Source organism: Balaenoptera borealis (genome assembly GCF_965194805.1).
Source record: "Balaenoptera borealis genome assembly, chromosome: 16".
NCBI classification, from domain to species: Eukaryota; Metazoa; Chordata; class Mammalia; order Artiodactyla; family Balaenopteridae; genus Balaenoptera; species Balaenoptera borealis.
Genome location: NC_138872.1, coordinates 87480671 through 87508314, shown reverse-complemented (window position 1 = coordinate 87508314; position 27644 = coordinate 87480671). Strand labels below are relative to the sequence as shown.

General features: G+C 56.9%; 3 protein-coding genes and 1 long non-coding RNA gene across 14 annotated transcripts in view; 2 read left to right on the top strand and 2 right to left on the bottom strand.

Moving 5' to 3' along the window:
• MAD1L1 (mitotic arrest deficient 1 like 1) overlaps nucleotides 1–13321 on the bottom strand; it is a 330462-nt gene extending 317141 nt beyond the window's left edge. Inside the window, exons 1-7 of one of the 5 annotated variants that reach the window (XM_082360970.1) lie at nucleotides 13209–13318; nucleotides 10696–10858; nucleotides 7243–7383; nucleotides 4751–4930; nucleotides 2757–2881; nucleotides 1661–1742; nucleotides 54–184 (exon numbers count right to left, since the gene is read on the bottom strand). In XM_082360970.1, coding sequence (XP_082217096.1) covers nucleotides 54–184; nucleotides 1661–1742; nucleotides 2757–2881; nucleotides 4751–4930; nucleotides 7243–7383; nucleotides 10696–10845 — 809 coding nt within the window. In that variant the 5' untranslated portion in view covers nucleotides 10846–10858; nucleotides 13209–13318. Of the gene's footprint in view, nucleotides 1–53; nucleotides 185–1660; nucleotides 1743–2756; nucleotides 2882–4750; nucleotides 4931–7242; nucleotides 7384–10695; nucleotides 10859–13208 lie in introns of all 5 variants that reach the window. The other 4 variants (XM_082360969.1, XM_082360972.1, XM_082360971.1 and 1 more) reach the window with 4 other exon arrangements.
• A 792-nt stretch (nucleotides 13322–14113) lies between these two features.
• Nucleotides 14114–15154, top strand: LOC309613738. The gene is made up of 2 exons (XR_014235864.1): nucleotides 14114–14301; nucleotides 14408–15154. It is a non-coding gene; the product is annotated as an uncharacterized lncRNA (long non-coding RNA).
• Nucleotides 14569–19922, bottom strand: MRM2 (mitochondrial rRNA methyltransferase 2). Of its 2 annotated transcripts, none has more exons than XM_082360985.1 (3): nucleotides 19848–19922; nucleotides 17932–18221; nucleotides 14569–15884 (listed from the first exon to the last, which is right to left on the bottom strand). In XM_082360985.1, the coding sequence occupies exons 1-3, from the start codon at nucleotides 19853–19855 to the stop codon at nucleotides 15445–15447; spliced, it is 738 nt and encodes a 245-aa protein (XP_082217111.1). In that variant the 5' UTR covers nucleotides 19856–19922; the 3' UTR covers nucleotides 14569–15444. The 2 variants fall into 2 exon arrangements, with proteins under 2 accessions (XP_082217111.1, XP_082217112.1); XM_082360986.1 differs by lacking the exon at nucleotides 19848–19922 and adding an exon at nucleotides 19661–19829.
• On the top strand, nucleotides 19890–26946 carry NUDT1 (nudix hydrolase 1). Of its 6 annotated transcripts, XM_082360988.1 has the most exons (6): nucleotides 19971–19988; nucleotides 20139–20377; nucleotides 20755–20868; nucleotides 21418–21583; nucleotides 26221–26366; nucleotides 26636–26946. In XM_082360988.1, the coding sequence occupies exons 4-6, from the start codon at nucleotides 21432–21434 to the stop codon at nucleotides 26806–26808; spliced, it is 471 nt and encodes a 156-aa protein (XP_082217114.1). In that variant the 5' UTR covers nucleotides 19971–19988; nucleotides 20139–20377; nucleotides 20755–20868; nucleotides 21418–21431; the 3' UTR covers nucleotides 26809–26946. The 6 variants fall into 6 exon arrangements, with proteins under 6 accessions (XP_082217118.1, XP_082217117.1, XP_082217114.1 ...); XM_082360992.1 differs by lacking the exon at nucleotides 20139–20377 and having other exon boundaries at nucleotides 19890–19988; XM_082360989.1 differs by lacking the exons at nucleotides 19971–19988; nucleotides 20139–20377 and adding an exon at nucleotides 19995–20003 and having other exon boundaries at nucleotides 20754–20868.
• The last annotated feature ends 698 nt before the right edge of the window (nucleotides 26947–27644 follow it).

Sequence of the window (27644 nt, the reverse complement as noted above, 5' to 3'; positions counted from 1 at the left end):
CGTTTTGCACACGCGCACACACACCACCCCCATCCCCCCCCGGGGCCCCTCACCGCAGGCAGGCGTTCTCCTCCCGCAGCTGCCGCAGCTCCCTCTCCATCGTGGGCAGCCGCACCAGCTCAGACCTCATGTTCTTCACAACTGCAGCGTCCTGCTCCTGCAGGGCCAGCTTCTGCTCCAAATCCTGATCGAGGCCAGAGACAGAGGGGAGACAGTCACGGCCACCTAACTGTCCCAGATCCACGGCAACTTCCACGGCCCCGGCCCCCGCCTCTGGGCAGGCTGCGCCGGCTGTGCCTCTGCGCGGTGTCCTCAGGGGACACTCCCAGGGTAGCCCCACACGCCACGTGCTGTGCCGCCTGCAGGGCAGGAGCCCGGCACACGGCCGGCACAAGGACACGCAGCGAAGGCTCCATGAATCGACACCCACCCTCCCGCGCTGGCTCTGCTTGTCACTCCCGTGGCACAGGGTCCTGACTGAGTCCTTGTACGGTGAGGAAAGCCTGTCCGTTACTACATGTAGTCCCCAGGGACACATGGAGCCACCGGGAGACTCGTCAGTGACGAGTCACAGAATAGGCTAAGAGCACGGGGCCAGGATCTGAAAATCAGGCAATCATTCAACAAACACTAAGGGGCCCAGCTCTGGGCCAGGTACTGGGTCAAGCAGCGGGGACACCATGACACAGAGGACAGATGAGGTCTCTGCAGGGAAGAGCGTAGAAAAGACAGACATCAGGCCGTGCAGGCAAGTCAATACTGAGAAGCAGGCCAAGGACTCAGATGGGCGGACGGGGCAGGGAAGACGTAACGGGTCGTGTGAAGCAGTGAGGACTGGGGAGGAGAGACGGACGAGTCGCAGAGGACAGCACGTGAAGACCAGAGGCGAAAGCGAGCCGGGAGGTCTGGAAGCTGACAAGCCAGAGCTGGGGGTACACGGAGCCAGAGCCCGGGAGCGGGGCCCGGTGCGCGGACGTGGCTCTAAGGGCAGCAGGCGGCCATCACGGCTCCCCAGCCGTGTCCTCCCACAGAGAGGCAGCACGGCCTGAACTAGTCACGCCGACCTGGCTCTGAGACCCAGCTTAGTCATGCACTAGCTGTGCGACATCGGGCAGGCTATTCACCCTCTCCAGTCCTATTTTACCATCTGCACAGCAGTCCATGGTACTTGAAGTTATACGTTTACTTTTTACTCTGTGTGTTTGATTCTGACCTTCATCCAAAAGCATACGAGCTTCCTGGGAGCAGAAATATGCACCCCAGCACCCGGCACAGGGCCTGGCACATAAGGAAACAACTGACATGCAAACAGCTACAGTGGACACAGGCAGCTAACTGCCCCTAGGTGCCCCTGAGTACGCCCGCAGCTCAGACACACCCACGGGTCATGGGGGGCCGAGCCCAGCACTGGGACGTCTCCCAGACACAGGCAGCTAACTGCCCCTCGGTGCCCCTGAGTACGCCCGCAGCTCAGACACACCCACGGGTCATGGGGGGCAGAGCCCAGCACTGGGACGTCTCCCAGACACAGGCAGCTAACTGCCCCTAGGTGCCCCCGAGTACGCCCGCAGCTCAGAAACACCCAAGGGCCATGGGGGGCCGAGCCCGGCTCTGGGACGTCTCCCGGACGCAGGCCCGGGACGGGGCCGGAGCAGCTCACCTTAACCCTCTGCGCATGGTCCACCCGCGCGTCCTGGCTGGCCTGGAGCTCCTGAACCTGCTGGTTAGCGTCCTGCCATTTCCTGTTGAGGAAACAGCACGTCATGTGCAGAAACAGGCACGTGGTAAAGCCAGCAATTGCCCGCACTCTAAAAGCTCTCCAGCACAGACACACACTCATACACGCATGCACGCACACTCCCGCAGGCTCCCTGCAAGGACGCCTCAGGGTCCAGGGCCCAGCTCCTGCTGATGGCTCTGTGGCCTGAGTCTCAGGGCAGGTGGGTAAGTCCAGACCACCTGCAAGTCCTCTCCCCTCCCCACACCTCTCACAATAGGAGCTTCTGCTGGCCCTGGAACAGCCAAAGCCACGGACCCGCTCAGTACTGACCCACTCCCCAACCCTGCCCCATTCCACCGAGTTAGGGGAGCCAGAACTCCCCCAAGACAACACCTGCTAAGGTAGAGGCCACGAGCTTCGGGAGAGCGCTGTCTTCTACCTGCATCTCCAGGCGAGCTCTTCCATCCTGCCGTGGCTTCGCTCAGGGGGCTCCCTCCCCAGGAACGTCCTTTCCCACCCACGTCCCCCCTGCCCCAGGGCATGTCCTACACAGCCTTCAAAATCTCGCTCAAACCTAACACCTTCTCTGAAAGCTCCCTCCAAGCAGGCATCCCACCCCCAGAGGAGGGAAGAAATGACTGTTCCCGCTTCTTATTCTTGGAACATTTGAAACACCGCTCTGTTCCGGCACTAAAGGTCCTGGCTTCAAAGGCCTCAGTGTGTCCCAACAGCCTGCGGATGGGAGGCCAGCGCACGAAGGGCACTCGCGGACCCTCAGAGCTTCAGCGCACGCGACGTTCGTGACCGCTGGGTGCTCAGGTCACAGAGGGCATACGCAGGAGAGCCAGCCTGGGCTTGCACACGGTTAACAAGTGGACATCCAGCGCGGCACGCAGCCTGGCGGGCGTCAGGCCAAAGGCACGCAGGCGGACAGCCGGCCAGGCTCACCTGGCCGAGGGGCAGAGACGCCTGCCCGCCGCCTCCAGGCTCACCTGGCAGAGGCGCAGAGACGCCTGCCCGCCGCCTCCACACTCACCTGTGCTGCAGCTCCAGCTGCTCCTTCAGCTCCTGCTTCTCAGACTCCAGGCGCTTCACCTGCATCTCCTGGTTCATCACGCTCCACTGCAGGTCCGACAGCCTCCCCTTCAGCACGCTGATGGTCTGAAAGCGAGGCAGACAAGAGCCGGTTCCCTCCCGTCCCGCTCCGGAGGGCGAGGACAGAGCCATCTTCTCCTTCGGAACACGCGACCGCCCCTCAACCCAACCCGAGCCCCGCCTCGGTGACCCGCGGCCTCGGGAGTGAGAACGCTGCCGGCCAAGGGGGGCCCGGGCCTCACGCCTGGCGGCCTCCACACCCACACCCCGCGTCACCCCTTCCCAGCCGGCGTGTGCACAGGCCCCCAGCCCGTGGCGGCCCACACCCGCTCTGTCCCCAGCCCAGGATCCCTTCTCTAACCGCCCCACCCCACCACCGCGCCCCCGGCCCAGCTGTGCATGAGACGCTACGCGGGGACAAGCCGGGCACCCGCCAAGAAGTCAGAAGTGGGCGCTGAGGCTGTCCTCAGCACGACACCGCGAGAGCCACACACAACGAACGGGAGCCGCACGAGTGCCGCAGAGGCTGAAGCGCTCCCAGGCCAGAAGGGGTCCTCGGGGAAGGCACAGGGAGGCAGCCCAGCACACAGCCTCCAGGACAGCAAGTCCGCCAGACCGACACTGGGGTGGAACCGCAGTCCTCAGCTCCGACCACACCCTCCCCAGACAACCTTCTGGTGAGGGGACCCCACTTGTGGCTTTCCTGGGGCAAGAGGGCACGCCTCCAACAGGAAAAGCCAGCCCACTCAAGGGCGTCACTCTAAGTGAACAACTGGAAACATCACCCCATCAGCCTCTGAGACAGCAACCTACAAGCAACCTACAAGCTGAGGGACATGCCCACCCCCGTCCTCCAGAAAAGCCTGCAATGGAGCACAGGCAGGCACACACCCAAGGCGGGAGGAGGACTTGTCTTAAGGCCACTCACGGCTCCTCTCCTGCCAACATCCACATCAGAAGACAGATGTAGGAACAATCTTAACATGCTCACCAGCGTTGCCAAGGCAAAAATCACCTGGCGCCTACTCCGAAGATCTATCAAGGAGAGAAAACCACGCAGAGACAGAATACCAATGATCCCGCGGGCCCCGACTCCCTCCCCCGGCAGCGTTTCATCTTTGTCCTCGCAGCACCTGTGATCTTGAGCAGCACAGCAAAGGGACAGGAAAGGTCAGAGGAGTCCAGTTTCCACAAGCCTCAATGTTTGGGTTCTGCTTCTAATATTTATACAGCCTCTGGTTGGTAGACACAATAATGACTACGAATGACCTATGCTCTGGTTCCAGAGATATTCTCAGATGCTAACAAACCTTATTAATAATCAAAGAAATGCAAATCCAGAGGCACCTACTTACACCTCCAGGGGCGGGGCGAGGGGGCGGAATCACAAGTATTTCCAGAAAACATCACTCACTATCCGTGACAGGTAGAGGTTCCAGTGAGAGCAGAATCCTCAACAACAGTTACTAGCAGAACACAGCAATGTGTAGCAAAAGCCACAGAGAGACGTGTAACTGCTGATCTTATAATCCCATTCCCAGGGATTTGTCCAAACAAAATCATTCACCAGAAACAAACAGGCTACACGCATGAAGCTATCTACCACATGTGTATCTGTATCAGGGTGTGTGTGTGTATAAAAAAACAAAACACGTGAAAATGACCAAAAACAGATTAGTCAACCACTAAAAATCCTAATCACAAAGACAACAAAAGTATTCCACTTACTAACTGAAAACCACAGAATGGGAAATTAGTGTTTTTGCTACGATCACAACTACGCAAAAGACGTAGGTGCACACGTGGGACGCAGAATTAAACAGCGACGCTACCACGGAGCTACCGTGCCGGAGGCGGGAGTGCGTCTTCTCTCCGCGCAGAGAGACTGCTCGTGGGGCGAGGGCAGCACCCCAGCCCGGGGCCGCGGCCCCTCACCTCGCCAGCCTCGGCCAGGCCGCCCTCCTTCTCACGCAGCTCCTTGCTGGCGGCGTCCAGGCTCTGCTGGCACGACCTGTAGCGCTCCAGCTGCGCCTTCACCTTCTCCTCCGCCTCGGCCTCCCGCTCCTGAAGCTGCCGCACGCGCGTCAGGAGCTCCTGGTTGCGGTCCACCTCACGCTGCCAAGGAGAACAGGCCGGTGAGAGGGCGTGGGGGCCGGCTGAGCCCACCCCGCTCAGCCCTCAGGACAGGACTGAGGCCCAGAGAAGAGCCACCAACAAGGCAAGAGCCAAGCCCACAGGCGACCCGAGGCCGCAGCGGGACGCACCCCAAGGTGAGCGCCTGGCCGCATCTCACGGCGCCCCCTGGGAGGGCGCTCGCACGCGGCACGCCACCGACCACTGCTCAGGGTGGCCGCCTGCAGGGAGGAGACGGAGCACAGCATCTCACTCAGACTCGACCTTGGGAAGAGGCTCCCGTCCCCATGAGCCGGCACGCCCCCGGAGAGTGGACGGGAGCCCGCAGGCGGGAGCACCTGACCCTGGGCCCTCACCTCCCACAGAGCTTCAGAGCCACGCTGCACGGGTACCCTCGAGGGGCCGCGTGGCTCGCGCTGGCAAGGAACGCACAGAACTCAGACTTCTCACTCTGACGATCCCTCAGGGTCCAAAGGGTCAGGTGTCGGCCGCTGAGGTTACCCTCAGCCCAAGAAGCAAAGGGATCACAAGTGGCAGCCAGAGTCCCAGGGGCAAAGGCACCAAGTCCTAGTTACGTGGAGCCTGACACTCTGCTGACCTCTGACCTCTCATCAGGAAGCCGAGCCGCAGAAGCTCCCGCCAAGGGCTGCCTGCCGGGCGCTCGCAGGGCCTGCCGTACTCAGAGGCAGTGCTGAGACCAGGACTCTCCGAGCCCAATGGCAACGAGGAGCTTAATAAAAGCACAGCCAGGGCCACGGCCTCCTGCTGATTCAGGGTTCAGGGGAGCGACGAACCGCGACTACAGCCTCCAAACCATCAGGAGGCCTTGAAGCCTGGGGACCTGCCAAGATGCAGGAGTGAGGTGCTGCGGCTGTGCAGGGACCCGGCCAGCACGTCACAGGGCAAGACGTGGCATCTCTCCTCAGGCGGCCAGTCCCAAGTGCACATGGGGCAGTGCAGGCAGGTCCCCAGACCTTGGACACCGAAGTCTCACCATCTCATCGGTATTTCCAGGTGGGAGGACTGAGATTCCCACCCATCTGCCCTCTCCACCCACTACCAAACTGGCAGTCCCTGAGAAACCTTCACAGATACCCAAGACTCAAAGGGACAATCTGAAAGCCACTGGCTCAGACGGTTCCAGGGCTGTATTCAGCCAAGTCTACGGGTAGGGGGGAAAGGCCTCTCCAAGAGGAAGGCGCAAGTTCAGCGAGGGGGTCCCAGGATTAAGCTCAGTCAGCCCTGTACCCTTGGATTTCCCCACGAAAGACTGTCAGTGACTCACTTCAATACTTGCAAGATTCCCATGGCCTCTCCCTCTTCTTCTTCCCAGTGGCTCCCCCAGGACATCTTTCCTAGGACAACCCAGAACGTCGGCAAAAGCCCCACTGCACGCAGAAGCACCACACTGCGCAGCACCAGGGCCAATGCCGAGGCGGCAGCGCCCCACCCGCGGCGCACTGGGCTGCTGAGTCCACGCGGCACACCACGGTCACGGGCACAGCCACGGGCCTGCACGTCGGATTCAAGTACATCCAGCTAGCATCGCACCCTCGAGGCCATCAGCTACTTCTACAGGGCCTCAGAAAGAGGGGGAATATGCCACGTAACGCGAGAATGGGGCCAGATATCCACCCTCAGGGAAGCACAGAGGCCAGAGACCTTCTGATCCAACGCGCTGCCTGGATCTTGGCAGCACTGCCACAACTCATCAGCACTTATTGAAAAACCCTGGCAAAGTGCTGTTAATCAAAGCAAAGGAAGCATGGAATTTATGCACTAAGTAAAAACCTAGCATCTCCTCTGGGTAACAGGGGGTTATGCTTTCCTAGCCTGCCCTGGGTAAGGCAAGGGCAACATGAAGCAGCCCCCGACATTGGGGTTCTTGGCGCGGAGGCCCTATAACTATTTGCGCAAGACCCAGCCTGGGCCTGAGACTCTTATGCAAGCCAGTGACTTTCCAGGCCTGTCACCCCCAGGCCACCTGGCATTTGTGCCAGACCTCCATCCCAATTCTCAGAGAAGAGAGGGCAACCACGCAGCCAGCGGAGACGAGTGCCCACCAGCACCTCACCGGGCAGACGCGGCAGGGCAGCCATCCCTTCGTGCTGCCCTCCTCGGGGACACAGGGCACACCTGAGGCCCGACCCCCTTCCACAGGCGGCCTAAGAAGGCAGGCCCTGGACACCTGGAGGACAGCCCCTGGGCCGCTGGCTGGGCTCTCGCTCCCCGTGGTCCGGCAGGCACACGCACCCCCCCACCCCCTGCTCTGGGGCGGGCCCGCCGGAGCCCACCTCGTAGCTCCTGGCGCTGGCGCTGGCTGCCCGCTCCAGCTCCACGCGGGCCCTCTTGTGACTCAGCTCCATCTGCGTCTTCTCCCGCTCCACCTGGATGAGGTGGGACCTGGAGCGGATCTGCTCCGCTCGCTCCTCCAGCTGACCGGTCACGTGCAAAGGAAAGACAGGGCCTCAGCAGCTGCGTCCGACAGGTGAGGGGCTCACTCAGCACTCCCTCACCGAGCACCTGCTCCCAGCAAGGCCCTCGCTCAGCCCTGGGGAGGAAGGAACACCGGGCCCCCAGGTGGGAAAGGGGTGCAGGGAGGCAGCAAGGCAAGAGAAGGTGACAAAGGACGAAAGAGGAAGGTGCGTTTTCAGATGACAGTGTGAGGGCGTGTTTCCTATGCTGTGTAACAAACTACCACCAACGCAGCAGCTTAAACGCCCATATGCTGACTGTCGCTTCTGTGGGTCAGAAGGCCAGGCACACACAGCCAGCTTCTCCGATCAGGGTCTCAACATCTAAAATCCATGCAGTCGGCAAGCTGTGCTCTCCCCTGTAGCTCAGGAGCCTCTTCCACGTTCCTATTTCCTTGCTGGCTGGGAGGCCCGGGCTGCTGCCAGCTCCCAGAGGCTGCCCACATTCCCTGCCACGTGGCCCTCTCCACCTCCAAAGCCAACAAGGGAGAATCTCGCACGTGTGGAATCCCTTTCCTGCTCTGCATCTCTGACTTCTTTGTCTGATTTCTGGACCCAGATTTTAAAGACTCACCTGATTGGGTCAGGCCCACCCAGGTACTCTCCCTACCTTAAGGTCAACTGATTGGAGCTATTAATTCTATCTGCAAAACCGCGGGGCCACAACATCTAGTTAGTGTTTGATTAAGTGGGAGAAACCGCAGTCCACCAGGGGCCAGCAGTTTGGGGCCCATCTCAGAAGTCTGCGTCCCCCAGAGGGTACGTAAATAAGGGGGAACTGAAGCTCTGAAGGGCCTCAGAAGACATAGCCAACAGTACCACCGAATCACCGACTGCAAGGGCCTTGTCTTCAGGGGGCTAGAGCCCAACCCCTCCAAGAATGGCCTGCAGTCCACCAACACAGCATCTCCTGGGCACTTAAGAGAAATGCAGAGTCTCGGGTCACGCCACACAGATACCAAATTGGAACCTTCCTTTTAAACATATTTTCAGGTGATTCACATGCACATGAAAGTTCAAGATGCTCTGGGCTACAGAAAGTGGTTCTCATTTCAATCAGGGACATGTGGCACCGTCTGCAGACACAACTGAGCGTCACAAGAAGGGGCGACACTCTGTGTTTGCTCCTGGCACGTAGCGGGTAGAGGCCAGGGATGTCGCTAAACATCCCACGATGCACAGGAATGTCCTGCAAAACAAAAAATTATCCAGCCCAAAATGTCAACAGTGCCAAGTGTGAGAAATCCCAGGCCAGAGAAAAGACATTTTCTCCACCCTTCCCCCACATGCTCTGGAGGCCAAAGTCCACACTTTCTTTACCCCTCTGATACTTTCTCTCATTTCAGTTCCCACCTGTTGACATTTGGGAGCTCCTAACTCTACCCTCCATCAAAGTCAGCCTTCCTAGTCTCACTCTGAGTCGGCAGCTAGGGCCCAGCTTCTTCAGAGGATGGCAGGACCCCAGCTCCGAGGGTGTGGGTACCACACGGGAGTCCCAGAGACACACATCCATTGGCGGCATCTTCCTGGAAGGTTGACCATACCTGAAGGAAAGTCACTGAACATATTTTTATATTTAAGCCAATGCTGACACGTAGCACAGCGGACTATAAACGCCTGCACACAGAAACAGGAACCTTAAAATAAACCAGGGGACGGGACTAGCAGGCAAGACACTGCTCTCTGCCTCCAGACTCCCCAGACCTGCAGCTGCTCTGTTCCCTCACCTGCCAGGCATGGTAGCAAAGAGACAGAACACTGACTGAAGTCCTGAGACAGGACAGGTCCAAGGTCAGGGCTCCTAGGCAGGTCCTGTGCCACGTGGCTCTCTAACCAGCTCACTCTGGCTACAGCTTTCATTTACTGATATCCCAACTGGGGAAGCCTTTCAGGTCATAGATGAGTGAGAACTAGGGACCCTGGAAATTCTAGACTCTATAGTTCCGACAGGCCAAAAGTTCCCAGACATCTGCATCAATAAAATTATAACTTTCTTAGACCAAAGTTGCCAACTTCATATTCTGCCAGTGAGCAAGGATTAAAAAAAAAAACAAAAAAAAACAAAAAAAACCCCTATAATCTATCACCACCACCATTTCAGAAAAAGGTGTTTTAACAACAAAAACAAATACAAATGACCTAATTTCAGGATAAAGAACCGTCCTTGCCAAAAAAAAAAGGGCAGTGAGCAACTTAGCCCACTAACAAACACATAGTAAGTAATTCAACTATTCAGCAAACGAATGCATACAAACACACCAGCCTCTGTTTTAGCAAATGTGGCATGGACTCATCAGGGCTCCCAGAGCAACAGGAAACCACTGGCTCATCTGACACAGGACACTATAGCAGAAAGGCTGCAGCAACACAGGCAAGGCTGACAAGAGAGAAGGAATGCAAGCAGAGAAGCCAGAGATCACCTGATGCAGCCCTGACAGTGGCAGGGGCCTGGACATGGCTCGGACACCACATTCCCTCCCTATGTGGACCCAGTGATCCCTGCCCCAACTAGCACTGACCCCAAGACTCTTCAGAACCTGAAGTCCTTCAGGAGACCTGAGCCTTTACAACCGTGTCCACAATGAGCATTGCCGAAAACTTGGAATAAAGTGAAATACGACTATGAGCAAAGTGAAACTGTAAAAATCACCCCGTGGCAGACGGAAGCGAAGGTGTGCAAATGGCCCCCGCAGTCCGAGACTGTCGTGTGCCCGATCCTTCGCTCACTGCCCTGCCTCTTACCTGCCAGGCTGACCAAGAGCCTGTGCGTACAACACAGCCCCGCCGTGTGCTACGCCGTCAAGGGAGCCAGCAGCCGGCTGCACAATTCCAGTGGTCATGTGCTCAGGCAGTTTCGGATTATTTCCCTCGATTAAATGAATGAACTGGCTTTCCAATCCTACCTCTAGCGTCTGCAAGCTCGTTAGTGTCAGCACAATGCTGAACACCAGATCCACTCTGGGGGTGCTGTTATCTCAGGCTTTTGAGCCAGGACAGCTCAGGGCCAGACCATGACCTCTGGCTGTCCTCCCAAACTGTGACTATCCATGCTGGAGATGTGGGAGATGGCCAGCTGGCCTCTAGGCTGAGAAAGCACTCACCTGCCTCAACTATATGGGAGTTGAATCAGCCCCACCTAAGGGAAAGTCTGTGTACGTAGAGGCCCTTATCCGGACACAAACCGCTCACCTGCACCATGTGGCACTTGAACCAGCCCCACCTAAGGGCAGGTGCCTTTACCTGGAGGCCCCTATCCCAGCACGTACCACTCACCTGCATGCTCTGTTGGTACTGCATCTGCAGAGAACCTGGGGCAGAGGTGGAAACATCCAGTCCAGATCCTCCCTCCACTCGCTGAGAAATGAAATTGTTCAAAGACCTCAGGGTGGATAGGACGGTGGTGTTTTCCCCCAGGTCTTCCATGGCCCCTTCCCTTCTGGAGGAAAACAAGGGAAGGGTCACAGGGAGCCTTCTGATGCGCCATCAGCTTTGCCAGCTGCCCGGTCAGGGGGTACCTTTGGGCAGTCCCACTCCCCTGATGCTCTCCCAGAGCCCTTATAATATTCCAGTGTCCGTAACCACATTCTTTGGAGTTAACTGGGAGCCCACACTGCCAATTTCTCAGAGAAGAAAAGGAGGCATAAAAAGACAACATGCCACCAAGCTGCTGACCATCAGAGTGCTGACCTGCGCACCAGCAGGACAGACAGACGGCTCCCAAGATGAGGGGTTGGGCAGTCAGGTGGCACATCTCCCACATAAGCACTCACAAAAAGCCTAGCTTCCGGGAATCAGAAACAAAGCACGCAACAGTGGCCGTAAGGATGACAACCATAGCAGTGCTTATTATAGCTTAACAAAGACATTAATGAGTGTCACTACTATTTTCAGCCAGGCACCCCAAAGAAAGGTACCTGACATTCACTGAGCACCAGCACTTCCTGAGCCTGTCTCCTCATCTGTAAACTGAGAATCCCACTTTTCAAAGTTGTGAGGATTATAAGGCCCAAAAGAAGTCTCCAAATGGCAGATGGTACAGCTATTGCCCTTGAGTTTGACTATCACTCTGCTTGTAATTTAACACATGACACGGCAATCATCACAATGGGCAGATGAATGAGATCTCCTTACACATTCTTTCAGAGATGATAGAAAATGAGGCTCCAAAAGTTACGGAACTTAGACTGGAACCTGGGTCTGTCTGGCTCTAAAGGTCAAGGGTGCTCCACAGGCCAACGTGTGAAGGGCCGAGGACAAAAGCAGCAAAGAACACGCACCCCCAACCCTGCGCTGATTACAGCCTCACACCAGGCCGTCTACCAGGCAGAAGGTGTGGAGGTGTCCCAGGCACAGTTAACAGCCAAAAGGTGTGAATTCCTACAGGTGCATACTGTGTTCCCCCGAGGAAAGCAGCCAGCTCTCGCTGATTTCCCCTAAGTATTGGACTGAAGACACCTGCCCCCAACCCACCCGCCCCCAAACAAGGTGAAGAATCTTGGTTTGATTCTGAATTTCACACTTAACAAGAAACCTGGCCTTGGGCACGAAGAGCCCTTGTCTTCTGTAGGCCATCGTTTCCACCCCTGCACGACACAGCTGTTCTCTCTACCTCTCGTTCATATTACAGGTGGAAAATGGGCCCCACAGTGCTGGGAGCCTCCCTGAGAGACCCAGGCCCGCGTGCAGCCAGGCAGCAGCGCTCTGCTCTGGGAGGCAAATCCTCCCGTTTGACCGGGGCCATCCTTTCCATCCCGTGATGGGAAATTTAGCCAATACACCCCCTTCGCAAGAGCTGATGCACTTAATACACCAGAATGAGAAGCACACGTGCGTTTTCACCGGCCTGGAACGAAACCACTCCATAAGGCAAGCGATAAGGTGAAAGCTCAAACTCCATCCTCTCTATCAAAGACACTCAAATCTTCCAGAAGTCTAGTCACTGAACGTGAACTGCTCTCAACGGAACCCCTGAGCTGGGAGTCCAGAGCACACCGCCTCTCGACTGCCCTCCTTGGCAAAAGGACACCTGAGGGCACCTACAGAAATTACCAGGATGCTCCCCACCCGGCCACACCACTTCACACCGCCATGGGCACCTACGCTGGCCTAAGTTCACCACCTGTCTGTCTGCTTTCTCCTAACTTATACTAGAGATCAGATGCAAGTTCCCGCCCTACTAGCTGCCAGGAGTGCGACTCCGAGCAAGGCGCTTCCCATCTTCCCACCGGTTTCCTTAGCTGTAAAATGAAGTAGTGGCAACTCCCACACTGCTCAAGTGAAGACGTGGGGGCGACAGTGCTGTCTACTCGAAAGGGCGGGACCGGGGGAAGAGCTCCTCTTTCTGCACTGGGCCGTCTGGAGGCGGCTGGGGGGGAGGCCTTCTTCCCGGAGGCCGGGCGGTGAAGCACCTCTCCTCCGTGGCCGCCTCCACCCCGGCCCTCGCTCGCCCCTCGAACCCTGACCATTTCCAGCTGCTCCTCTCGGAGAGGAAACCTTGGGCGACTGCACGGGACGCGCCCAGGCTCGGAGGACAGAGCACGGAGCGAAGGGGCGCGCCGGCAGGGACCCCGGCCCCGGTGAGCACGCGGACAGACAGTGGGCGCGCCGGTAAGAGACCCAGGGCCGGGGTCTAAGAGGGAAGCGGGGACGCCGAGGGGGCGGCGCCCGCACCCAGACCCGGCGGGCTGCCCCAGCCTCTTCTTCGCCCGAACCCCGCCGGTTCGGCTCAGCATCCGCCCCCCAGCCCAGCCCGGCCCGGCCCCCCTCCCGGGACCCCGGCCGCTCACCTAGCCGCCTCAGCCTCCCTGCCGCCGTCGCCGCTGCTCAGATCTCCCTCTTTTACGCCCGCGTATCGCGAGACGTACGCCTGCGCTCTCGCGAGACCTGGGCGGGGCAAGCCGTAAAGCTCCGGGTCCGCGCACCAACGGGTCGTGGGGCCTTCGTGTTCGTCCCCGTAGCCACCCACCCGCAGGAGACCCCGCTCGGAGAGGACTAGGAACCAAAGGCCAGCCCGTGGGACTATCTTGGTGGCCCCGGCCTCCGCGGGTCAGGCTTCCACAGGGCGGCTGCCTCGCACTGTATTGTGGGGAACAGCACCGGCCAACGGTGGCCTCGTAGGGCCAAACTTTCCTGCCCGCCGGACTAGTCCGCATATTTTGCCACTACAGTATTTGCCTGAATGAATGCCTTTTTTACTTTCCCCTGGCCCTCTAAAACAACGCGAAAAACCGGGCTACTAAGCTACCCTCCCAGCGCCCTGTGAGCTGTCGGGGCGCGATGCCGTCGTCTGGGTCCCAGTTCTCCAGGGCGCAACGGCAGAGCGGGGCGAGGTCAGCCCACAGCCAGCAGGTCCCTCCTGGAAGCACAGCAACCTGCGTCCACTAACGGGTCTTACCGGCCCCTCCTCCTCCCCGCCCCCTGCTAAGCGCCCGAGGGTCTGCACCGAATTCCCTTCTTCCAGAGAATAAAACACAAGTTTGTGTGGCCGGAAAGAAACGGGATGGGGAGGTGCAAGCAGGACAGGAGGCTCTCTGGGCTACATTAGCGGACTACGAGCGCAAATAAAACAAAATTTAAAAAGTCGGGTCTGCAGCCTCCTTCAGTGATCTGGACTACCCTAGGACCCTATGGAGATTCCTGGGTATCTATTCCTTCCCCCAGCGATCCTTCGCATGTGTAAACTAAAACTGCTGCCTGCCGTATCAGTAAATAAAAGACGTTCCGGTCACCAGCCACTACAGCCACCCCCGAGGGTGAGCCCAGGGAACTCGGGATGGAAACAGCAAGCCCGCCGTCAGACACTGCAGCCACCACCTCACCGCCCCTGCCACCCCAACGGCACACCGAGGAAACTCAGGACGCTGGCCCCAGAGAGCTGAGGTGCACATCAAAGGAATGATTTCAGTGAGCCCCGACTCTGACATCTTCCCAAACGTAGAAAAGCACTAAATTCCTTAACTTGAGATGTCTTGCTTTCTTTTAACAGTGATCCCTTGATGTTCCAACTACCTGGTCTTTGCTGCTAAAACTCCTATAGGTCCTGGCTCCCCCCTTGCCTCTTTGGAGCAATCTCTCAGAGTGATCTGAGATGCTGTGTCCGGGCTTAAGTCCTCAGTTTTGTCCACCAAATAAAACGTAACTCTCAACTTTTAGGTGGTGCATTTTTTTTTCAGTCTACACATTTAATCATCATTACAATCAATAAACTCTTCTTAAGGGATGAGCACACCTCCAGGAAATGGTTTTGAAGAAATTAATTTTTCAAAAGACAAACTTAAAAACATGGGAATTCCATAAAATAATACGACCTATATTGTTTTGTAAAGTTGCATCGAGTTCCTGGAAGAGTAAAAGGAAATAAACGAACACACCACTTCTCTGCTTGCTTTGGCACTTACCTTTAAGTCTTCGGAGGCTGGAGTATTACAGCAACAATTCCAGTGAGAAAACAAAGCACACCCACCCCATGCATAATTCATACCAAATGTCTTCCCTAATTGTTCTGAGAACTCTCACTGCTTGAAGAATGGATGTAGTTCCAGATCATTTGCCAGAGAGATGGACACAAATCCCCAGACTGAAACTTCAGATTTTTTCTACGTTACACGGTAAACCCAAAATAACACCTGGAAACCTGTGGGTTGTTTCGGAGCAAGGGTGGAAGCCTGTTTCTCTGTAACATACTAACGTGGGTATGAAGAGAAAGTTACATAAAGGTGTCCGTGTGTATGTTTCTCTGCCTCCGAGTGTTTTTATCCTTCCCTCAGTCTGCCTTTTCATCCTTTAATCTCTGCCTATCTCTTCCTCTTCACGAATCATGTTATAGAGACTTTTTTTATCATATGTCTTGGACACTGAATATAGTTTTGTCATATCTTTTAGGCTTAAAAAAAGGTCCCCCATTTGTCCTGCCCGCTGCATCCCAGATCAAGCTCGGATCTCCCCAGCCACACTTCAGGAAAGGGCTCAAGCTACATTTGCAGTGAAAAAGAACCAGAAACAGCAGATGAAACTCTCATTCCTTCACAGACCTTCCCCCTTCCCTCTTCGGTACTGTGTGGCCAAGAGGTACACCTCTGATGATTCTTTCCTGCTGGCTTCAGGTTTTACAGTCCTTGTTTTCTGGAATTCCTCTGTCAGTCTCTTCTGTAACCGATGGCTCTGACTTCCAGCCCAGGTTTTACACAGGAATGTTCCCCCACGGTGCAGGACTTCTGGAGCCATGTCCAGAAGGGACAAGCACAAGCTAATGAGCCTGTCGTGGTCGAGGCCCCGGATCCCCGTGGCGTTGGGTGCCATGTCACTCAGAATCACATCCGCTCTCCCAGCAGGAAGCAGTTCTCGGATTCTCTGGAAGGTTCTTGGGTCAGTCACATCAGCAGGGCACAGAAAAGTTGCTCCTTCCAGGGGGAGTATGTGAAGGAGATCTACCCCAAGCACAAAGCCAACAGGAGCACGGGGATCTAAGGAAGAAACGGTGGATGTGCTTACTTATTTACACCCTGAGTCTTCCCACAAAAAATAAATGCAACAAAATAATAAAATAGAAATAAAACGTCAGGACCGAGGAAAAGAGCTAATGTGCAAAGATGTGGACACAAGCCTCTCCCCACTTTCTATACATCCTACAAAAACATGTGGCGGGGAGTGGTGGTCCTTCTACCTCTGAGGAAACTGAGGCCCAGAGAGAAGTGACTGTCCCAGGGGACAGGCAGACCTGGGGCCACACCCTGGGCCTTGACACCATCTCTGATTTCATTTCACTCCCTGAGCCTTGCTCTCCATGAAAGGGCTTTTTATCTCTGAGTGGTCTTTATGACAAACTGAAACAGAAAATGACACACCAGTATACAAAGTGCCTCTGGATTAAATCAACAAATCCATTCTGCAGTTTAATCCAATTTCTTTCAATGTAGAAACTATTAGAAACAAGCCAAAAGAGGGGGGAAACGGACAAATGCAAAATAAGGTAAAAAAAATTGATACCCTGCCCATATTTGAGTGATGCCAGCTGTGAAATAAAAAGATGTCATTGTTTCACCTCACCTGAAACAAGATTTCCTGCCCGCACGGCCGCTGCCCCCAGGCTCCACCTCCCTTCCCTTCCCTTCCCGTTCCAAGCTCCCCTCTTCACAAGCCCTGGTGGCCCCTCCCTGCACCACCCCTACACGCCAGGGTAGATACAGGTTAGACAGATGAAGGGAACAGACTCTCGTAGCTCAGTTGGCTTGGTAAAAAAGCTGCTCCACGGGTGAGAGGCAGGGTGTTTTATCTCTATCTAAAGATTGGAAGTCCGGGTATTCTGCAGGATACCTCATTTTTCAAAGGCAAAAGCTCTCCATTTTCAGCCCTGGAAAGTGGGACATCTCTCGTCCCATTTTATACACTTCTGGTGTCTCCTTTAACGTCCCACGTACTACAGCCCCAGGAAGTGTCCTCTAAAGGCAAATGGCTTTGGTTCCATTTTTGCAACTTCTGGAAGTAAAAGAACCCAAACCATTTGATCCACACACTCTTTGCTTCTGCCACCTCTTACTACAAGTTAAACTTGGGCATTTTCCTGCTTCTACTGAAGAGAAATTAGGGGGCAGGAACCACTCAAATCAGTTGTTAGGAAGTCTGTGGATAGACTCAGTGGTGGGAAAAGGAACAGAAGCTTCTGACTCATTCATTCACTTAGCTGATAAATACTAAGCTCAAAAGAAATTTTTTTAACTGTTTTTAAGGTGTCTGGGAGAGATCTTTGTGAACTTCACATGTGTCATAATGCCAGTGCATGTGGTACCCTCAGACTTTACAGCAGGAAATGCAAGTGGTAAGGATCGTTACCACAGCACTGCACACGCTAGCAAAAGACCCAAAAGCAACCTTGGTGCCCAAGGTGAGGAGACTGGCTAAACACCAACAGTACAACCGTTATCTGAAATACTACGCAGCTGTTTCAAAGGATGGCATAGTTTTCTGCCTTGCATAGGTAGTTAGTTGATCTATTAGTGAGAGGAAACTTTTTTATATAGACGATCTTAGCCAAAACCCCTAAATGTAAAACAGATAAAAGCTAAGTCCCTCAAGTTGAGCCAAAGTGGGGAATCCAGAGCCACGAGGGCCCCCCGGGCAGCCCCCCAGGAGCACCTCCAGGAAACCCAGGGCTTCAAGGACCAGGACCTGGAAACCCCTGAGGTTGACTCAGTTGTACTGTCGTGGAAAGACGTCAATATATCAGTCAGCCAAAAAAAAAAAAATAGCTCTGTTGAGGCTCCAAATCAGCAACAAAGGTACGGGATGTGCACCAATATATTAGTCTACACACTACTGCCGCGTGATCTGAGGTGATTTTCATTTCCATTATCCCTTTCTACCCTGTCTCTCATTTTGAAAACGTCAGTGTCGTATCATTCCTCCTAAACAACCGCGCAGAAGCACGTGCCTTCGCAAGGCGGCTCAGCTGCTCTGCATCCCCTGGCAGAGGGCGGCGCCCGCGTCTAAACCTCGGTGGTCAGGAGGCCCCACCTGTGCCTGCAGCGTTGACGCTCTGCACAGCCACCTGGCTCCACGCGCCAGGAGCGGCGCCACAGTCTAACACCCGGAGGCCAGGCCGCAGCATCCGGTGCCTCTCGTTCACCTCCAGGAGCTTGAAGGCACTTCGACACCTGTAACTCTCCACCTTCGCAGCCTTCACAAACGGGTCCCTCAAATGCCGCATCAGCCACAGGTGCTCGGCGCCGGTCCGGCCCTTGAGGCAACTCCCACCGGTGTGGAACCTTTGACGCGGAAAGGAAGCCCACACCAGCTTCAAGGACCTGGTGAGGAAAAGGGAGCAAGCAGGTTGGCATCGCAAAGACCAGCAGGTCAGGAGCTCGCTGGGGCCCCAGGCTCAATCCGCACGTTTTCAGAGATGGGACAGTGCGGCCCAAGAGGGAGAGGTGACTTGACGAGGCCCCACAGCCGGGAAGAAGGTGTTATGGGCTGAACCGTATCCCCCCGAAGTCTCTATGGTCAAGTCCCAACCCCCAGCACCTCAAGAGGTGGCTGGTCTTTAAATGAGCTAATTAAGGTAAAATGAGGTCACATGGGTGGGCTCTAATCCCATATGACTGGTGTCCTTGTAAGAAGAAGTTAGGACACAGGCACACACACACACAGCAAAACCCACATGAAGACACAGGGAGAAGATGGCCGCCTACAAGTCGAGGAGAGATGTCCCAGGAAGCAACCCTGCTGACACCTTGATTTCAGATTTCCAGCCTCCAGACACTGAGCCAGAAAATCTCTGCTCTGTAAGTCGCCCGTCCTGGGGTGCTTGTTTATGGCAGCCCGAGCAAGCTCCTCCAGCAGGCCTCTCCCCTTCAGTCCAAAGGTGTCTTTTCCCTCCTGAAGTTTTCTTCAGGAAAGCTCAAACGTTAATGGTAGTCACCTTGTTTGTTGTCAACCAAAGTTTTCCCAAGACTGGTTAAAAATGCTGATAAAATTAATGAAAGTAACATTCTTTCCCAGCAGATAGAAATTTCCACTGGGCTTTGAGAAACTCTGAGAAAACCCCGTGAGGACAGGTCCTTCCCTTGCTTAGTTCCATGGCTTCGGCGGCTAGTACAGGGTCTGACCGGCCTGTCACACTTCTTAAAAAAACTGAACTCACCCTGTGTGTGAACGAAGCGCAATTTCCAAGCCTCTTAGGGGAAGTGGGGTTGTTAACAGCTTACCGACTGCGAGCTAGCCGCACCTCCCTTCACGTAAGTCTCAGAACAACCCGACAGAGCAAGCTCTGCGTCCTTTCTTCTGATGAAAAAGGCTGCCATTAGCCCCATGGCTAGCAGCCAAAAGTCCCTTCAGCATGAAAACATGGTGACAAGATTTGGAGACAATAACGTGGGAACTGCTGCCTTCAAAAGGCGTAAGGAGCCTCAAGGAAAAAGGGCACAGGGTGGTCCTGGGCGCCAGAACTAATCCCACCGGTCAGCGGAGGCGTGGAGAGCGGAGTTACACGCCCCGAGCCCACCTGATCTGCGCAGCGGGCCTCCAGCCCCATCCCACGGCCTGGATTCAGCCACGTGGGCCTCTCACCTCTGGCACGCAGGCTTCAGGCGTGCGGAGCTCTACACAGCTTCACCTCCACCCGCGGCGCCCCGCCACCCGCCCCTCCCTTCCTAAAGCCCCCTCCAGCTCTCCGCCCGCCCGCCCGCCCCTCCCCGCGAGCCTTCGCCGAGCGTCCGCTTCGTGCTGGCAGGTCTCCCCTAGTCACCTCGCCGGGGCTGACCCTCTCCGGGCCTGGACGAGGTGGGCTCTGCGCCCCCTTTCGGACCGGAAACCTGGGGCAGGCCCCTGGCCACTCCGCCTCCCGCAGGCATGCAGTAGGTGCTCCACAAATGCCGGCTGAGCGCCAGCCGCCGCGCCCACCGACCGCCCCGCTCACCGACCGCCCCGCTCACCTGGCCATGAACGCCGACCTGCTCCAGCGGCCGCCACCGGAAGTGCCGGCCTCGCTTCCGGCCCGAGGCCACGCCCCCGGAAGCGGCGCGCGGGTGGGAAAGGTGCGTGCAGAGCCCGGGAGCGCGTAGGTCCGGGAGCGGGTGAGTCCGGGAGCGTCGCCACGGGAGACGGGCCTGGGACCTGCCGGGGAGCGCCCGGTGGGCGGGGGCGGCTGGAGACCCTGCACAGACAAGGCCCCGGCACGGGAGTCCGAGCCTGGCGCTCGACTGTGCGTTGTCTTTAAACCCTAGTCGCGGGCCTCGGTGTACAGGCGACCCCGCTGAGAGGCCACCCGGCTGACACGGGGCGCTGCCCGACCCCTGACTTTAGGCGGGCTCTCTGGGGACCCGTCTGATGGCAGAACCAAGAGCTGTAGCCAACTAGACTTCAACATGCGGTAGACGCAGGTTTGGGTACCGGCTCCGGTGTTTGATTTGGGGTCAAACGTAGCCTCTCTGAGCTTCAGTTTCCTTGGCTGAAAATGGAAAAGGTAAGTGTCAGCTCACAGAGTTGTTGGGTCTGTTAAAGGGGATAATTTGGGGGAAGTATATAATCAGTGCCTGATCACTGACAGCTGACGTTTCTAGCAGCAGCAGCAGTATCCCAATTACCTTAGGAAGCCAGGGCTTTGGACGCGAGCAGGTCGGGGACGTGACAAAGTCCGCAGACTAAAGGGAGGCTGGACCGCAGAGACCCACCTCTCCTGCCTGACCTACCGCCAGCACCAGGACCCAGGCCTAGGGCCCTTTTCTCAGACACCGCAACTTCCCAGGAGGATCGCTGGTCCTGAATCCTGCGTCTCGTCCAGCGTGGGCCCCAGACTGGGGTGGGGATGGATCGACAGCTAACTTGGTCCTGCTCTTCCAGCATTTCTCCAGCAGTGGCCAGACGTCACTCTCCGAGTCTTTCTCTGGACCACACAAACCCATTCGAGCAGGAGAGGCCCTTGGGTTCCAGCACCAGGTCCCAGAGCAGCAACAGGTGTGAGCAGAGTGTGAAAACCTGTCACAGGAGCGGGGACTAGCCAGGCCTCCTCGCTGGGTGGACTCTCCACTGTCAGAAGCCATGCATGTCTTGGGAATCTGGGGGGCTGCTCGTGCAGAGAGGCAGAAACCAGAACACAGTAGGCCAGAAGAAGGCCCCATAATGAAAAGGCCAAGGCCAAAAGCCAGACCCAAGAACCGCTGGGTAAATTGCATGGTTCTCTTGGTGCCCGGTGGGCTCGGGGGCCTGGACACAGGAGCAGGAACAGCCCTGTGCCAAGGAGTGGGGAGGGGAAGGGATGGGCCATCATCTGACCTGCTGCATCAGCCCAGTAAGCGAAGGGCCTGGGCACTGATGCCCCTGGGTTCTGGGGGCCAGGCCTCTGTCTACCCCCAGAAAACCTGCTACATGTGGCAGAGCTGGGACATTGCCTCCCCCTGCCTTGCAGAGCACATTTCCTGGCCACCCGGCCCCTGGCCACCCGCAATACACACGCTTCAGTCCACACCCAGGTCAAGCTGACCCAACCCCTTGCCTTCCCCGCAGAACTCAAGGGCACCATGCGTGCCTCGAGGCTCTACACCTTGGTACTCGTGCTGCAGCCTCAGCGAGTCCTCCTGGGCATGAAGAAACGAGGCTTCGGGGCCGGCCGGTGGAACGGCTTCGGAGGCAAAGTTCAAGAAGGAGAGACCATCGAGGATGGAGCCAAGAGGTGAGGGGAGGGGCAGGCCTGACCGCAGAACCAGCTTCCGCAGGCGACAAGGATTCGGGCTGTAGAGCCAGGCCCCTGATTTGACCACTTAGAGCCACATGACCTGGAGCCCAGACTGAATCCTTGAGCCTCGGTTTCTTCATCTGCAAAGTGGGGATAATAACAGTACCTACCTCTTAGGACTGTTGTGAAGATTGAGAAAATAAACATAAGGGACTGAGCGAGGCCTGGCACGTGGTCCGTGCTCAGTACACATCAGCTGCTGCTCTGCAGTCGTGGTTTTTAGGACATGTTTGGGAAGCTGCTGTGCGGTGGCTTGGGCAGGAGAATCCTGGCTTCCTCTTTCTAGCCAAGGGACCGGCCAGTCACTGGGCTCCTTCCTTTGTTCAGGGGAGCTGGTGACGAGCGTGTCTGGGAGCTTCCGCACACAGTCTCAGTTCTTCCTTGACACACCCACTTTCACATGGGAAGAACTGAAGCCCAGAGAGGTTGAGCAGTGTGCCCGAGATCACACAGGCCTCCAGACCACAGCCCCTTTGCCTTCATGCCCCTCGCAGGCCTGTGTGGATAAATCCAACCTCCTGTGTCATCCACTGAGCCCCACGCGGTCTGGCCTCGCCCCCTCGCTCCCATCCCTGCCCCCCGGACACCCCAAGCTGTCGTCACCCTCCCACTCTTCCTGGCTCCTCCTCTGGCTGACCCCTCCTCGGCCTTCACATCGGAGAAGGTGCCCCTCCCCCAGCTCTTCTCCATAGACCTCTGGATTTCCTTCACAGAACCGCCACCTTTCTGATCACACTGAATTACGCCCTCTGTCCGTCATGAGGCCAGGACTGAAGACCTTTCATAAGTCAAGTTTGTATTGAAGTATAAAGTGCATGTAGGAAAATGCCAGTCTTCATCAGGGCATTTTTAAGAAATGGGTCCGTCATTTAACCAGCACGTAGATCAAGAAATGGGACTGGAGGGTGGACGCTGCCCCCAGGGGGGCAGCCTGCGCCCTGACTTCGGTCACAGTTGATGGTTCGGCCCATTCGGAAATACCCTGTAGAGCGAGCCTTGCAGCTGTGGCTTCCTCCTGGCGTTATGTCTGCACGTGGCAGTGGTCCAGTCCGGTTTAGGAACACGCTGCAGCCTGCTCGTCCCGGCCCGGGGCTTTTGGGCCGCTTCCGGGTTGGAGTTGCAAGTGGTGTAGCTGTGGACGGTCCTATACGGTCTTTCCGGCGGACGCTCCCCTGGAGAATTCGAGGTGTTCCGCCTTAGCACATACTGCCAACCGGCTGTGCTCGTTTAAACTCCCGCCAGCAGCGTATGAGATCCGCTTCCTCCAAACCCTCAGCGACACCTGGCATCTTCTGTCCTTTTCCTCTTAGCCATCCCGGCAGGTGTGGTGATACCTTGTGGAGGTTTTAATTTGTCTGCCCCAATGACTAATGAAATTGGGCCACCTGCTCAGCGTCTGTGGGCCACTGGCATAAACTCGGTTCAGCCGAGCAGACGCCGTGCTGGGCCCTGCAGTCTGCCCCCCGGACGCTCGCTGGACGACCAGAAGGCGCTGCAGCCGTGACCCCCAACCTCACTCCTCTGTGCCGACCTCACCACAGATCGCAGAACCGTCCTGAAATCGATGACTTTGTTGTCGTTCAGGCTTACTTACTGCTTTATTATCAAGGTCTCAGTTACCCTCTTAGAGCCTCGTGATTCTTTGCCTTTTGGAGGCCTCGTCCAGCAGGTGGGGCTGTGGAGGGCGCTTCCTCCCAGGCCACCCTGAGCTCCGTTTTGATACCCAGGCGTCCTCGAGGGCATACTCAGCCCCTGCAGGCAGCGTGCCCCGCTGGGGGACGTCCTCTCCACAGGCACGGGGCACTAATGGTCTCCATGCTCTGCCCGGGGGCCCTTCCTTAAGGCAGGGTTGGCCTTACCCTGAGACTGAGGCCAGAAGTGCAGCATCCAGGGCCCACACCGCCCGCCTGGTGTAGACCAGTCTGCCTGTGACTGCATGGCACCACGCTGGCGCCCAGGGCCTGTGGGGCAGCTCCGGGCAGCTCCCTCCAGGAGCCCCGTGTCCTCTCCCCAGGGTTCCAGCCTGGGTGTAGGATGGAGCCAAGCGTCAGGACCACCCCGACAAAGGACTGTTGAGGACCTGCAGGGGGGGTCGGGACGGGTGGCAGGTTCTAATGCACGGGGCGCAGACTGAGACCCACCCCAGGGCCCTGGGACTCCAGCAGCAACAGGGCTTCGCCCACCTTGGGGATGACTCAGCCGTCGGCCCCAGGCCCCTAGCGCAGCTCTGGCCTCTTCGCGTGCACGGGTGTGGGGCTGCTTCCTTAGGCCCCAGGCCCTGGCTGTCCTGCCCTGACGAGCGAGGTCACGGCAGCCCTGGGGGTGTCTGGTGCACTGCTCTTTGGGGTCCCAGGGCGGGCCCCACTTCAACAGCTGGATTAACATGTGCTCCTCACTCACCAGCAGACTCAGGTGGCCGAGACTGGTTGTCCCTTCTTCTGTGCTGGACGTCCTTGGGGGGAAGCCATCTGAGCACCAAGGAAGATGCATCCTTCCTCCTGGGGGGTTGCAGGGAGTTGCAGGCACCTGGGGACCCAGGGTGCCTCACAGCCAGGTTTCAGCTTTGGGTGTGGCGCACGCCCACCTTTCTGGCCAGCACCCGCAGAGCAGCGGTGAGGACACAGAGCACCGTGTCAGAGAACTCTGGAAGGCCGTGCGGCCGGCGGGCCCCCGAGCTGCACCGCAGGCTCCGGACCGCAGGGCCACCGCCCCATGCCCCCGCCGTGTGGGGAACATCCCAGAGATGCAATCAGACGCGTCAGCAAAACTGGATCAGTGTCACCCCCGGCTGCCTGGTTATCCCGGCCCGAAACAAGCTCAGCTCTGCCTGCGCGGACACATTGATATTTCATACACTGCCGTGGACTCGGGGAAGATGAGCCAAAATTAGTCAAAACATTAAATCAGTAGGTGACGTTTTTAAAAACGAGCTCGCCAGCCTGCTGCCGGAGGTAGGGGTGGGCCTTGCGGAAGGCTTCTGTTACATTTAATTGGGGAGCCATTTCCACCCCTGCAAGTGAAAACACACGTTCATTTTTTTAGCTCGTGTCTAATTTTAATTAACCATCTCAATGAATAAATTCCAGCTTCCAGCGCATCACTTGGGCTGCATCTGAATGGCAGCAAATGGATGCAGTTCCTCTCCGGGCCTCACAGGAAGGTTAGGGCAGATTCCAAGCTCAATAAGGTGTCCATTTAAATAAGACCGTTTAACCCAACACACGCGTTTAACAAACACTGGTTTCCCTGACTCCTTATTACAGGCACAGGAAGTAATTATGCATTGTGTTCCTAACATAACTTAGAGATCAAAGCTTAAAAAGACCTTTTTTTTAACCTACCACTCTAAATAGTCAGGTATAATTAGAATGTTTTTACAGCAACAAAAATAAATACAGGGCAGTGGGGAAGTGAGACTCTAGCAGGAGACACAGGTGCTGAGCTTCACGGGTGCAGGGCTCGTGGGGTCCCCAGAGTCCCGAGCACAGCAGAACATCCAGAAAGCGCTTGCCAAGGATGGAACGAGACGCAGGATGACCACGGCGGGGCAGCCGGTGGGGTGAAAGGCTGGTGGCCGACGGTGTGTACGAGGATGCTCGTCTCGGCGGGTTTCGTGATGAGCAGGGTGGGACTTTTATTCTGTGACACACAACCGCTGAGAAGCTGGTTGAATTCCCTGAAGTGTAGCACGTGGCTCTGCAGTGTTGTGTGAAAAGCACAGGTACAAGGTACGGGCAGCACATTTGCAGTTTTTAAAAGGGATGCACAAAGGAGAAAGACCCAAAGGGGAAACTGCAGTGGTGGCAAGGGTACTTGCTGGTGAGGGGTCCGTGTGTTTGCTAGACTGTCTACAGGGAATATGCAGCTTGGGGAAGCACTGTTCAATTCAGGGGGGGAGTCCCGGTTCTCCTCGTGAGTCGCCCGGCACTTGTGCACTCAGGTGGGGAGATCAGCCCCCTGACCTCTTCCTCCAAGCACAGGTGGCTGAGCTGGGGGACGGGGTCCTGAGAAGCGGGGACACAGCGAGACAGGCCCAAAGCTCATCCCCTACCATCAAGCGCGGCTGAGGTGAGCTGGCTGGGGTTGGGGCCTGTCTCCTTGGTGAAACAGGAGTTAAAACAGCCCCTTCTCTGGGGAAGAGACAGTAGAAACCTGCAGTCTCACCTGAGCTCTGAGCAGGGACAGGACGGGAGAATTCTCTGGGCAGGAGGACTTTGGCTCAGGGCCGGGTTCTGGGGGCTGCAAGCCCGCAGAGCACCATGTACACGTGACGGCCTCCGGGAGAGCCGAGCAGGACAGGTGGGGTCTCCCGGCTCTAGCACTGGCCTCCCGTGGGACCTCCGAGCAGCTGAGCGGGGCCAGGCCTGACCTGCCACGTGGTGCGCCCAGGGTGCTCAATTACGGAGGTCTGGCTGACCCTAAACAGCGGTCCCCGAACCCGAGCCCTTGGCCACATGTACACACTCCGCCCCTCCATCCTCCCAGCACCATTCTCGGCTTCTGCGTGGGCGTGGGCGCCGTGCTTTAACTGTCACCTTACGTCCGTCGGTGCACCCACCTGCCTCTGCCCACAGGGAGCTGCAGGAAGAGAGCGGTCTGACCGTGGACGCGCTGCAGAAGGTGGGCCAGATCGTGTTTGAGTTCGTGGGCGACCCCGAGCTGATGCACGTGCACATCTTCTGCACAGACAGTGTCCACGGGACACCAGTGGAGAGCGACGGTGAGTCCCAGGGCTTGTCCCTTCACGGCGGGTGAGAGGGAGGCAGGTGACGAGCGGCACGGCAGCCCTCCCCTCCCCCAGGGGCAGGTGCTGAATCGCACCAGCACCGGAGCCTCCCTACTCTTGTGTGAGATAAGGGATACAGTCACAAGGGTTAAATATGAAAGTATGTCAAGTTCCTCACACAGAACAACTCAGTAATTCCTCACAAAAAGTCAGTTTAAAATCTGGATTGAACATCGATGACTGTTCCTCTTCACTGACTTCAGAAATGCGCCCCCAGTGGTTCCAACTGGACCAGATCCCCTTCGCTGACATGTGGCCCGATGACAGCTACTGGTTTCCCCTCCTGCTTCAGAAGAAGAAGTTCCACGGCTACTTCAAGTTCCAGAATCACGACACCATCCTGGACCACAAGCTCCGCGAGGTGGACACCGTCTAGGACAGCCGAGCTGGCCCCTCGGGCCACGGGAACTCTGCCCAGCCACGCTGTGGCTCCAGGCTCCGCACGCCGGCGGGCCTCCAGTCTGGCGCGTGATTGGATGGAAAGGAAAATAAACCTTTTACCTTTTCAACATTCCTCACCGGGCTTCATGAAGTCCCATCCTCGGGGAGCCGCCAGATGTGCCTGGCTGTGACCTGCACCACCGGACAGAGATGGGGGGAAGAGACACAGGTGCAAAAGGGGAGGGGACGGCTTTTCGGACGTCCCACGGGGCAGAGCTGGTGTGGGAGGCCGGGCGTAGGTGTGCGCGGGGCCGCGGGATCCAGGGGTGGGCTAGAGGCCGTGTCCTCCTCTCACCACCCCCCTTAAGGGGAAACCGAGGCGCGGTCAGGGCCCAGGGCTCCAACCCCCGTCTGATGTACCATCACCCGGTCACCCTCCCTCCCCCAAGACAGGCTGATCTCGTCCTGGATTCTGACCCCGGGGAGGGGGCTGGGGGGTACCAACCACTGACACAAAAACTTCACAACTTGACGCAACTTTTATAAACACGTTTAATGATAGTTGTTCATGTAAGTTCAGTGATAAAAATCTCGGAATGTAGCTCGTTTGTAAACAATTCCAGTTAACTGGGTGTGATGGTCATTGATCCCTGCAGCCATATAAAGTGCTTCGTACATAACCAGACTCAACGCAAAGCAAGAAGAAGGGCCTCAGACACAGAACCGTCCTGACCTCCGGCAGCCCGAGCCCCGTGTCCCCACGGCAGCCTGCCTTGGCCACGTCCTCCCTCCCCACTCTGCGTCTTCGCCCGCTGACTGGAACATCGCTGT

Coding starts and splice junctions, on each gene's coding strand:
- MRM2 (XM_082360985.1), bottom strand. Junction 15,885..17,931: donor CGTCAACGCTGCAGGCACAG/GTGGGGCCTCCT, acceptor TTTCTTCCTTAG/ATCCCCGTGCTCCTGTTGGC.
- NUDT1 (XM_082360992.1), top strand. CDS start 21,432: ATGCGTGCCTCGAGGCTCTACACCTTGGTACTCGTGCTGCAGCCTCAG. Junction 21,584..26,220: donor ATCGAGGATGGAGCCAAGAG/GTGAGGGGAGGG, acceptor CTCTGCCCACAG/GGAGCTGCAGGAAGAGAGCG. Junction 26,367..26,635: donor GACACCAGTGGAGAGCGACG/GTGAGTCCCAGG, acceptor CACTGACTTCAG/AAATGCGCCCCCAGTGGTTC.